Source organism: Chiloscyllium plagiosum, chromosome 40, assembly GCF_004010195.1.
Source record: "Chiloscyllium plagiosum isolate BGI_BamShark_2017 chromosome 40, ASM401019v2, whole genome shotgun sequence".
Lineage (NCBI taxonomy): Eukaryota > Metazoa > Chordata > Chondrichthyes > Orectolobiformes > Hemiscylliidae > Chiloscyllium > Chiloscyllium plagiosum.
The window spans coordinates 16,221,891-16,233,689 of NC_057749.1; the positions used below are offsets into that span (position 1 = coordinate 16,221,891).

Genomic DNA, 11,799 nt, shown 5'->3' on the forward strand with positions numbered 1-11,799 from the left:
GGGGGAGTGTGGTTGGGGGGGGGAGGGGGCATGGACCTGACCAGGGAGTTGCGAAGGGAATTGTCTTTATGGAAAGCGGATAGGGATGGGGAGAGAAATATATCCCTGGTGGTGGGGTAGGTTTGTAGGTGGCGGAAATGGTGGAGGATGATGCGATGTGTACGGAGGTTGGTGGGTTGGAAGGTGAGGACCAAGGGGGTTCTGTCCTTGTTGCGATTGGAGAGGTGGGGTTCAAGGGCAGAGGTGTGGGAAGTGGATGAGATGTGCTGGAGGACATCATCAACCACATGGAAGAGGAAAATTGCCATCTGTAAAGAAGGAGGTCATCTGGTGTGTTCTGTCGTGGAATTGGTCCTCCTGGGAGCAGATGCAGCAGAGGTGGAGGAATTGGGAATAAGGGATAGCGTTTTTGCAGGAGGAACGGTGTGAGGAGGTGTAGTCCAGGTAGTTGTGGGAGTCGGTGGGCTTGTAGAAGATGTCTGTGTTGAGTCAGTCACTGTTGATGGAGATGGAGAGGTCCAGGAAGGGGAGGGAGGTGTCTGAGATGGACCTGGTGAATTTAAGGTTGGGGTGGAATGTATTCGTGAAGTTCATGAACTGTTCAACCTCCTCGTGAGAGCACGAGGTGGCACCGATCAATGTAGCTGAGGGAAAGGGGGGAATGGCACCGGTGTAACTCCGGAAGATGGACTGTTCTGTGAAACCAACAAAGAGATAGGCATAGCTGGAGCCCATGCAGGTCCCCATGGCTACTCCTTTCGTCCCTTGGCTCACAGCCTCATTCCTGATGAAGGGCTTTTGCCCGAAATGTTGACTCTCCTGCTCCTCAGATGCTGCCTGACCTGTTGTGCTTTTCCAGCACCACACTCTTGACTCTATCAATGACAAACTTGCCTGATCAACACTGCATCTATCATCTTCCATGTTCAGTCCCACTGCACCGAAACACAGGCGTGTCCTATCTACAAGGTGAACTTTTGCAACTCACTAAGACTCCTTCAATAGCACCTTCCAAACCAGCAACCTCTATTATCTAGAAAACAAGGGTAGCAGATACGTGGGAACACCACCCCCTGCCAGTTCCCCTCCAAGTGCCTCACCATCCAGACTTGGAAATATATCGCCACTTCCTCAATGTCGCTGGTTCAAAATCCTGGGGGCACCCCTACAGCACTGTGGGTGCTCCTTCTACCCAAGGGCTACAGAGGCTGAAGGTAGCACCTCATCACCACCTTCTCCAGGACCATTAGGGATGGGCAATAAACACTGGGTTAGCTGGCAACACACACATCCCGTGAATAAAAAAACATCAACTTTTGAACTCTTCAATCACAACTTTTATTTACTTTCAAATACAAATAAAATACTAGGATCTAAAACCGATGTCAATCCAACTTGAGAGAGTTCAGGTCCAGTTCTCCACGAGGTGATAGGTAATAGATAGACCCAAGAACAGGATAGCCACCTGGGGCCAGGCTGATAGCACTGCATGATTCTTGCCTGAAAGTTCAAAGAGAGGTAATGTTTAGCTCAAAATTCTTTCTTCTTCACTCCAACCCCACCAACCGACGATACTGGCTTTGGCAAGGAGCAATGGCCACATCGTGAGAATGAGCTTAAAGAGGATGTGCCTGAGCTAGCGGTGAATTGTTAACTCAGATGTACCTCTCTGCTCCTGGTGGATCTCCCCATCATACTGTGCAGTGCTGACAGCTCGCCTCTGCTCTGGGCTCAGCTTCTCGTACTGTTTGCTGGTCACAGCGGATGCCTGGGCACTGCTCAGGGATGACAGCTGATCGGTATTGAATACAACCTATTGGGGGAAGAGACAACTGAGAAACCGTTTGTGTATTCATCACCAGACAGGGCGTGGGAGGCGACTGGAGATGATTGTCAACTTGGAATTTGAAGCTCACAATCAATCAGCACAGGAAGAGACCATTCAGCCCAGATTGCCAATGCTGGCTGTTTGACAGATCTATCCAGTTATTTCCATACCCACACCTGCTTCTATCTCTATAATTCTGCATATTCTCCCCTTTCCAGAATGCATACAACTTCCATTGGGAAGTTATTAATGAATCTGCTTTCACTGCCTTTTCAGGAATGCAGCAACATGCTGTATAGATCAAAGAATCACTGTCACCTCCACCTCTCATTCTTTTGCAAGTTACCAATGAATGGATCAGCCATTTGGTACAGAGATGAGGAATTCCTTCTCTCAGAGGATTGAGAATCTTCAGAATTCCCCACCCGAGAGAGCTCAGTTATGGAGTACATTCAACATGGAGGTTGAGAGAAATGTCGGGCATGAATGAAATCAGGCGATACAGCAATAAGACAGGAAACAACGGTGTTAGATTGGCCATGACTTTCTGGAATAGTGGACTCAGGCTGCCCCCTCCCCCCGGCTTCACTCTGTATTTTTGTTCATGTGCAGCATCACTTAAAAAGATGTCATTGGTTTGTTATCACATTGTGGGATCTTGCTGTGTGCTAGACTAACTACTGCATTTCCTACAATACAACAGCAACAATTCTTCAAAAGGACTTCATTGACTGTAAAGCAATTTGTGGTATCCTAACATCACCAAACGAGGGGCTAAATAAATGCAAGTATCCTCTTTTGCTCTCTGTACCCAATGTTATTGCAATGGAAAGCGAGTTTAGCATTTGAAGACTTACTGCAAATTTGCTCGGGACGATGAGCGAGATGGCTGAAGGTGTGAGTCCTTCAATCTGTTGCTCCACTAGCGATGACAATGTGACGTCAGGTAGTCCAGCTGTGAGAGAAAATGATCCAATGGGTTTTCTCAGACACTGCATAGTATCATACAACACACAGCCCATGAACTGGACTGACAACAATGAACATCATAAATCAGATGACTGTCTGTCTTTGCGTCTGTGTACGTATGTGTCTGTGTCTATGTTTGTCTGTGTGTCTGTCTGTGTGTCTGTATATGTGTGAGATGAAGAGCTTATGCTGGGAGTGTGTGTGTCTCTCTGTCTGTCTGTCTATGAATCTGTCTGTTTGTCTGTGTGTGTGTCCCTGTCTATGTGTCAGCGTGTGTCTCCCTCTATGTCTGTGTGTGCGTCTGTGTCTGCGTGTGCATCTGTCTATGTGTGTCTGCCTGTGTGTGTCTGTATCTCTGAATGTGTCTGTATGTCTATGTGTCAGTGTGCGTGTGTCTGTGTGTGTCTGTCCATATCTGTCTGTGTGTATCAGTTTGTCTGTCTGTGTGTCTGTGCTTGCCATGCACCATAAACCATTAGAAATAAGGACAGGATAAGGCCATTCAGCCCCTTGAGCCAACTCAGCCACGCAACAGCACCATGGCTGATCCAACATCCCTCACATCCATTTTCCTTCCTCTGTAACCCTTGATGCCTCAACTGATCAAGAATTTCTCAGTCTTAAATATACACAAGGATTCTACCCCCACAGATCTCTCTGTGGCAAGGAGTTCCAAAGACACACAACCCTCTGAGAGAAGGAATTTCTCTTTACCTCAGTCTTAAATTGGTGCCCCTTTATCCTGAGACTGTGCCCTCTGGTCCTAGACTCTCCCATGAGGGGGAGCACCCTCTCAGCATTGACCCTGTCAAACCCCTTAAGAATCTGATACATTTTAATGAGATCACCTCTCATTCTTCTAAACTCTAGTTATTAGTCTCAACCTGTTCGGCTTTTGCTCATAAAACCATCCCTCCAGACCAGGATAACGAAACAAAGAGCTGTGGATGCTGGAGATCTGAAACAAAAACAGAAATTGCTGGAGGAACTCAGCAGGTCTGGCAGCATCAGTGGGAGGAAAGCAGAGTTAGCTCTTCAAGTCCAGTAACTCTTTATCAGAGCCCCTCCATACTAGGGATCATTCTAGTGATCCTTGTCAGAACTGCCTCTTCTGAACTAATATATCTTCTTAAATAAGGCAACCAGAACTACTCCCAATACTCCAGCTATGGTCTCCCCATCATCTTGTACAGTTCCCTATTCTTACCCTCCAACCCCTTGAAATAAAGGCCAACAGCCCATTGGCCGTCCAGTTTACCTGCTGTCCATGTATGCTAGCTTTCTGGGTTTTGTGAACAAGTAACCCCCATTCCGCCAAGTCCCTAGTCACCAATAGGCTGCTGCAAAAAAATGATCATTTCCAAAGTAACCGAAGGAAATCACTTTGGGATGCCCAGAGGATATGAAACGCAAGCTGTTCCATTTCCTCCTTCAATTTTTTTCAAATAGATGCTTGCCCTTAGCAATTTCAAACTGAGAAAGCAGTGGGACTTGAGGCTGAAGCAGCAGAAACCAGCTCAGAAAGAGCTCGTTTCTCTCTGACAAATCCTCCCAATGTTGGCCTCACCATGGTAAGTCTTGTAGATATTTTCTCATCAACCCATTCATGGATGTTAGTACACACAGCTCTGATGTAGGTGGGACTTGAACCGGGCCTCCTGGCCCAGACGTAATACCACTACCACTACCCCTTGTGAGATCACCCTGATGACACAGTGTCAGAGTTCAACTTGTTGCAGCCCAGCAACCAATCCACACAAACACACCATCATCCATTCCAGAAAGAGGAACAGGCCACACAATAAAAGCATGATTGATGTGATATTAACCTCAACACTACATTCCTGCATCCCCCCATCAATCTTTCATCCATTTCATGGGCAATTAGGGATGAGTAACAAGTGCTGGCCTTGTCAATGACATCCACATTCCACAACAGCAGAAATGGATAAGATTCCAGCTGGGAGGTGTCTGAAATGGACAACGTGAAGCTTTATCCTGTTCCTCCTCAGATTCCCACTGCTCCGTCCAGTATCAGGGAAGCAGCTTCACTCTATTACCAGGCCCTGGCCACCCCCTCAATGACGAGAACTGAGCAGGGCCCTTCCCAAACTCAGGCTCCATTCCCAATAGGATGAAGACATTGATCCCATTACCTGCAATGGAGCCAATTTCGGTGAAGATTTCAGGGCCCCAGTTGCTGACCAGCCCGAAGGCCTGGGGCAGGGTGGTGAGATGGGCCAGGGCCTCCAGCTGGGCTTCAGAGCAACTCAGCTTCAAACCCCCAAGGAACAAGACGGCCTTACTGTAATGAAGAGAAGCAGCCTGTGAGCCAGCCAGACACAGCATCTTCCTGTTTTAATTCACTCAAATTAAAATTTCACCAACATCAAACTTTACTCATTTTGTTAAGAGCTAATCAAGGTGAGGGGTATGAGGAGTGGTTAAAATCTCATTTTCAAGCTTCAGTGCCTTATTAAACACTCCCAGGACAGGAACAGCACAGGGTTAGGTACAGAGTAAAACTTCCTCTACTGTTCCCCACTCCCAGGACAGGGACTGCACGGGGTTAGATACAGAGTAAAGACCCCGTCAAACACTCCCAGGATGGGGACACCATGGTGTTAGAGACATTGCAAAGCTGCCTCTATACTGTTCCCTATCAAAAATCCCCAGGACAGGGACAGCATTAAGTTAGAGACTTTGTAAAACTCTCTCTACACTGTTCCCCATCAATATCCCCAGGACAGGGAAGCATGGAGATAGAGACATTGTAAAGCTGCCTCTACACTGTTCCCCATCAAACACTGCTGCAGCAGGATTGGATATTTTGTTCCCAGTGTGGTTGGTGTTCAATTCTGCAGCAGTGTACTGCCACAGGGCAATGGGAGCTTGGTGTCAGTTCAAGGGAAAGGAAGAGTTTGGTTGGTGTGTTCAGTGCTGATCCAGAGGGGATGGATGTGATGTTGCAGCCATGAACAATGTGGGGCGTCTGGTATTTACCTGCCCCTCCCAATCCCAGCCGCAGTTTGTGGAGAACAGGTTAATCTGTTAAACTTCCCTTTCAGCTCTCTTAGCTGAGTGACCCTTCACCCCAGAGGGCAGACAGTCGTGGAAGGAAGATTGAAAAGAACAACAAAAAAAAAATCCCTTCCATCCAGTGAGGAAATTGAAGTTGAAATGATGAATTGGATAATGGTCCCCACCGTTCCCTTCTTCCTGACCTGAACTCCTCAGGATTGATCCTCTCGATCTCAGTGACTGCCATCCCACAGATCAAATGTCCCAGTGCGGTGAGGGTCGTGGCATCGAGCTCTGACACGGACTGCCCTCCCCGTCGGAGGAAGCTGCTAAATCCTGCCCTTCTCTAGAAAACACAAGCAGGTGCAGCGTTCAACTGATCAAACATTGTGCTTCACCCCCTGAGAAGGCAAGAGCTGGCATTTGAGTTTGTGACATAAGGGCTGCCTCCGCCAGTTTGTTTAAAACCCAAAGCTGTGTATAAACTCTGTCACCGCAAGACTTGAAGCCGGCTCCTGCCGGGAGGAGGTGTTTTTGTCAGCTGCAGCTCGGTGAGAAGTATCCAGCCAGGAGGTCCATCTCCTGGGACATGACCCCACAATCCAGGGGATGACTCTGTCAGTGCCATGCTGCAGGTGTGCTGCACTGCCAGAGGTACCATCCTCCAGCTGAGGTGATAAACCAGGGAACCTTCAACCCTGGAGACAGTAAGGACTGTGGATACATGAAATCGGACTCAATAGATGTGAAGCTGGAAGGGCAGGCAGCATCTGAAGACCAGGAAAGAGAACATTTTGGGCTAAAACCCTTCATCCTGATGAAGGATTTCATCCCAAAATGTTGACGTTCCTGCTCCTCGGATGTTGTCTAACCTGCTGTGCCCTTCCAGCTTCACATCTATTGATCCTTCCGCCCTTTCAGGTGGCAGGTATGATCCCATGGTGCTGTTCTGAAAAACAGCGGGGGAGGTCTCCCTGACATCCAGGCCAAATTTAATGCCTCAACCAATACCAGGGTATCTCATCATTGCAGTTTGTGGGATCTCCCTGCACACCAGCTGGCTGCTAGGTTTCCTGCTTTACAATGAGGTCTACACCTCAACAGGGTTTCATGGGTTGTATAAATGCTCTCGGGGGAGGAAATGTCCCGTTCAAACCCTTTCTTTCCATTCTTGCTCAGCAGCAGGAGCTAAGAAATGGCTGGACTGTATCCAGTTCCTTCTCCTGGCTCCAGTCAGGCAGGATCTGAAACGAAACAGCAGCTTATCACCTCCCTCACAAACAGCTCGGAGCATTGCAAATCCAATTAATTAGCTTCGAAACGAAACATCTGCAATCGAGGCAAATGTAGCCGTCATGTCGAGTGCAGCAAGATCCGAGAATCAACCTGGAGCTAGGAGGAGAGGCTGGATAGGCTTGGGTTGTTTTATCTGCAGCAGAGATGGTTGGGGGGGGGATTCTGATAGAGGTGTGCAAGATGATGAGAGGCATCGATGGGGGGGGGGGGATATAAAGCAGCTTCTTCCCTTAGTTGAAGGGCCAATAACAAGGGAGCATAATTTTAAAGTGAAAGGCAGAAAGTTTATAGGGGATTTGAGAAAAAAAAATTGCTTTCACCCAGAGGGTGTTAGAGGATCTGGAATACACTACCTGGAAAGGGATTTGAGGCAGGAAACATCACAACGTTTAAAAAATACTTGGATGAGCACATGTAATGTTATAACATTCAAAGCTGTGGGCCACATGCTGGATTTAGAAATTTTCTTGTCAGTGTAGACTCAATGGGCTGAAGGGCCTTGTTTGGACAGTTCTATGAGTCTACGAATGGTCAACTTCATGATTTCTTTGTGATGTTGGTTGCAGGAGGGAATTTTGGTGAGGACTCCAGGAATAGCTTCTAGTCTGTTCAATAACATGGCAGCATTTTTAATGCTCACTTGATCAGGCAGACAGGGGCTCAGTCGAACATCTCAGTCTGATTCACAGTGACCGCTGACAATGCAGCACTCCCTCAGGGTAGCTTCTCAAGTCCTGGTTTAAGATCTCGACCCAAAGGCTTTTAATTCAAAGAAAGTGAGGACTGCAGATGCTGGAGTAGCAGAGTTGAAAAATGTGGTGCTGGAAAAACACAGCAGGCCAGGCAGCATCCGAGGAGCAGGAGAATCGACGTTTCGGACATAAGCCCTTCTTTAGGAATGGAGAAGCCCTGCCTGAAGAAGGGCTTATGCCCGAAACGTCGATTCTCCTGCTCCTCAGATTCTGCCTGGCCTGCTGTGTTTTTCCAGCACCATATTTTTCAACGCTTTTAACTGAAACACAAGAGCGCTGTCAGGAGCAGAAATTAGATCATTCAGCTCCGACACGCAATCATGGCTGATAAGCTTCTCAAAGCCATTCTCCCACTTTCTCCCCATAACCCTTGATACTCAAGAACCTATCTATTTCCGTCTTAAATACACTCAATGGCGTGGCCTCCACAGCCTTCTGTGACAATGAATTCCATAGATTCACCACTCCCTGGCTGAAGAAGTTTCTCTTTATCTCCATTCTAAAATGTCTTCCCTTTACTGTGAGAGACTCCTTCCTTGGGTCCCAGTCTCTCTGACCAATGAAAACACCTTCCCAACATCCACTCTGTCCAGATCATTCAGTATTCTGCAAGTTTCAATTAGATCCCCCCCCCTCAATCCTTCTAAACTCCATCAAGTATAAACTCAGAGTCCTCAAACGCTCCTTATATGTTAAGCTTTTCATTCTTGGGACCATTCTCATGAACCTCCTCTGAACACGCTCCAGGGCTAGTATTTCCTTCCTGAGATATGGGAGGAGAGAGGGCAAAAGAGAAGGTTAATCCTACCTGTTTTTCACTCCATTCGCCCACCTCTCCCAGGAAGGCCAAAACTGCCAAGTCGGAGAGATCCAGGTTTTGGAAATCTCGATCACTGAGCTGAGTGACAGCGCGGCCCATCTGCAGGAGCTGCCACAGTTTCATTAGTCTTAGAGAGCCATACAACTGGGGAGAGAGAAAAGAGTCAGTTTCACTTTCCAGTTCATCAACAGCACCTCCTGATGACTGCGAACCCCCTGGCAGCTTTTGCAAGGCAGCAACACTAATCTCCCATTCGGGGTCACTCCCCCGTCCTGATCTGGAGACTGTGTACTGACTATGTCCTCGATTGACACTGCTTCAAAATCTCACAAGTCACACAACACCAGGTTATAGTCCAAGCATCAGCATTCTGGACCCCCTCCTATAATGGGGTACACCTGCCTGAGGAAACAGCTTCTGTCTATCCACCTCGCATCTACTCCTTTAGTAATTTAAACTGAAATGCATTCACCTTGAATATCCGAGGAAACTCTGCAAGTCCATGCAACTTGCCCTAGGACACTAACCCTTGGTTTTCCTGGTAAGTGTTCATTGCACCCCCTCAAAGACCAATCTACCCCTGAGTGAGGTGAGCCAGACAGAACTGGAGTATCACTTCCACTGGGTTCTGTGCCCATGAGGCACAACGAAGGTAGCAGCTGGGATATTGGTTCCGTCATGGACTGGAGTCAATGGAGTGGCTCCTGGTTGGGTAACACTGACCTTTCCTAACTGTTACAATGTTCACTCAGTATCATCCATTGGATCTCTGTTTGGCTAACACTATTTCAGGTTTGTGCTACACTGGAAATCCATTAGGCCCCAGTTAATGAAAAGATTACCTGCTGCTTCTTAAAATGAAACTACTCAGTACTTTAGGAATATAAACTGTTAGAGCTAAAGCACAACATTTTGTGTAAACATTCCTCCTCTTCAAGGCCCCTCGACACAAAACAGCCAATGGCTGTCTGATAAATCGAGCCTCTCCCTTCAGGGGAGAGAGAAGGGTTTCTCTGGAAATGCTCCTATCTCGACATTCCTGAGGATCACTGTCGCCAGTTTATCACCAGGAATCACAGGATAATGGATTCAAATTGGACTTCCTGTCATTTTGAAAAGTCAATATTTGCGCTTTTGGTTTCAAGAAATTGGACACTTTGCACGAACAGTGAAATCTCTCAATCTCACTGTCACAGCCACAGCACTGACCCTGTGTCCAACACGGAGCCAGTACGTGATAATGATGCCAGGGTGAGTGAGTGCAGGAGCTGGGAGCAATGTCACAGTCTTATCGAGTAATGGAGCACATTCGAGTCAGCAGATGGCCAAACTCTGCTCCTGCCTCTTATGTCCTCCCTTGCTCGGTTCATAAACATTAGGAGCAGCAGTAGGCCATTCAGCCCATCGTTGCTGTTCTGCCAATTGAGGCTGATCATGTCTCGGCCTCAACTCCAATTTCTTGCCCCAGTCTCCTCCTTAAATATACACAAAGTCTCAGGGAATGAGTTCCACAGATTCACGACCTTTTGAGAGAAGTAATTTCTCCCTATCGTTTTTAGATCTGCCACCCCTTATCCTAAGACTATAACCTCTAGTTGTGGATTGCCGCACATGAGGAAACATCCTCTCTATGTCTATTTTGCCAAGCTCCATTAGCATCTTACAGACCTCAATTAGATTTCATTTCATTCTCCTAAACTCCAGAGTACAGGCCTAAACTGCTCAATCTTTCCTCACAAGACCATTTTTTCATCTCTGGAATTAATCCAGTGTCCCTTCGCTGAGCTACCCCCAATGCAATTACATTCTCTGTCAAGTAGGGGCACATTCCCCCTCCCCTCACCCAGCAACCTTTAGCACATTGACCTTGATTGCGATTGAGACTCTCACATTCACTGCAAAGCTCCTCCACACACCTACCTTTCAAAACTTGCTTCCTCCACCAAGGACCTCAATGAAGGAGAAAGTGAGGACTGCAGATGCTGGAGGTCAGAGCTGAAAATGTGTTGCTGGAACAGCGCAGCAGATTCCTGAAGAAGGGCTCATGCCCGAAACGTCGATTCTCCTGTTCCCTGGATGCTGCCTGACCTGCTGCGCTGTTCCAGCAACACATTTTCACCTCAATGAAGTGGAAACACTGAGTTATTAGTAAAGTCACTGGGTCCAAGAGATCCAGGCTAACACTCTCAGGATACAGGGTCAACTCCCACCATTATCGCTGGTGGGTGTGTGTGTGTGTGTGTAAAATATATACATATATACACATGTGCGTATAGGGAGATGGCGGGGGATAGAGTGGTGTTCAGACCATAATGAAATAAACATTATCTTATTTTTGATTATTCAAAGGATACTGGGAAAGTGGAGGTAAGGTTGCAATCAGATCAGCCAAAGGATCACCAAAGATCCTCAGCCAGCACCTTCCAAACACACAGCCATTTCCATTTAGGACAAGGGCAGCAGATACATGAGAACACCACCCCCTGCGAGTTCCCCTCCAAACCCCTCACCATCCTGACTTGGAAATAAATCACCGTTCCTTCAGTGTCGCTGGGTCACAATCCTGGAATTCTCTCCCTAAAGGCACTGTGGGTCTACCTACAGCAAATGGACTGCAGCAGTTCAGGAAGGCAGCTCACCCCCGCCTTCTCAAGGGGCAACAAGGGACGGGCAATAAATGGTGGACCAGCTCCCTTCCTGAATTACATAAATACAGATATTTCGGCTATCCTAACAAGGGCTTTTATTTAATTGAGATTACAAACCTGGCTGGTCCGGGGCCCCTCGGGGTAGGAATCCCGCACGAATACGGGTTTTATTACATCTGATGTTAACACATTCCGAGCATGTAAGAGACTTAAATACACACTCTGGTTAGTTGTAGGTTAGATTAGTAGATAGTTGAGTTTTGTTTGTTTTTGTTCCCTTCTTTTCCGTTTTTTTTTGTTTTTTTATTAAATTTTGGCTATTGTATATTTGAGCTAATTGTATATCAATGTTTATATCTGAGAGTTTTGTTTATTTTTGTAAACTTGTAAAAATGTTAAATTTCTAATAAAAATATCTATATGAAAAAAATGGTGGACCAGCTAGAGATGCCTACCTCCCACAAA

At 47.0% G+C, this 11,799-nt stretch overlaps 1 protein-coding gene across 1 annotated transcript in view; it reads right to left on the minus strand.

Annotated features, from left to right (window-relative positions):
* Positions 1-1,372: 1,372 nt before the first annotated feature.
* LOC122542427 (stereocilin) overlaps positions 1,373-11,799 on the minus strand; it is a 52,695-nt gene continuing 42,268 nt past the window's right edge. The window contains exons 23-28 of the mRNA XM_043680119.1: positions 8,675-8,830; positions 6,022-6,164; positions 4,954-5,102; positions 2,686-2,783; positions 1,666-1,813; positions 1,373-1,500 (exon numbers count right to left, since the gene is read on the minus strand). Coding sequence (XP_043536054.1) covers positions 1,406-1,500; positions 1,666-1,813; positions 2,686-2,783; positions 4,954-5,102; positions 6,022-6,164; positions 8,675-8,830 — 789 coding nt within the window. The 3' untranslated portion in view covers positions 1,373-1,405. The remainder of the gene's footprint in view (positions 1,501-1,665; positions 1,814-2,685; positions 2,784-4,953; positions 5,103-6,021; positions 6,165-8,674; positions 8,831-11,799) is intronic.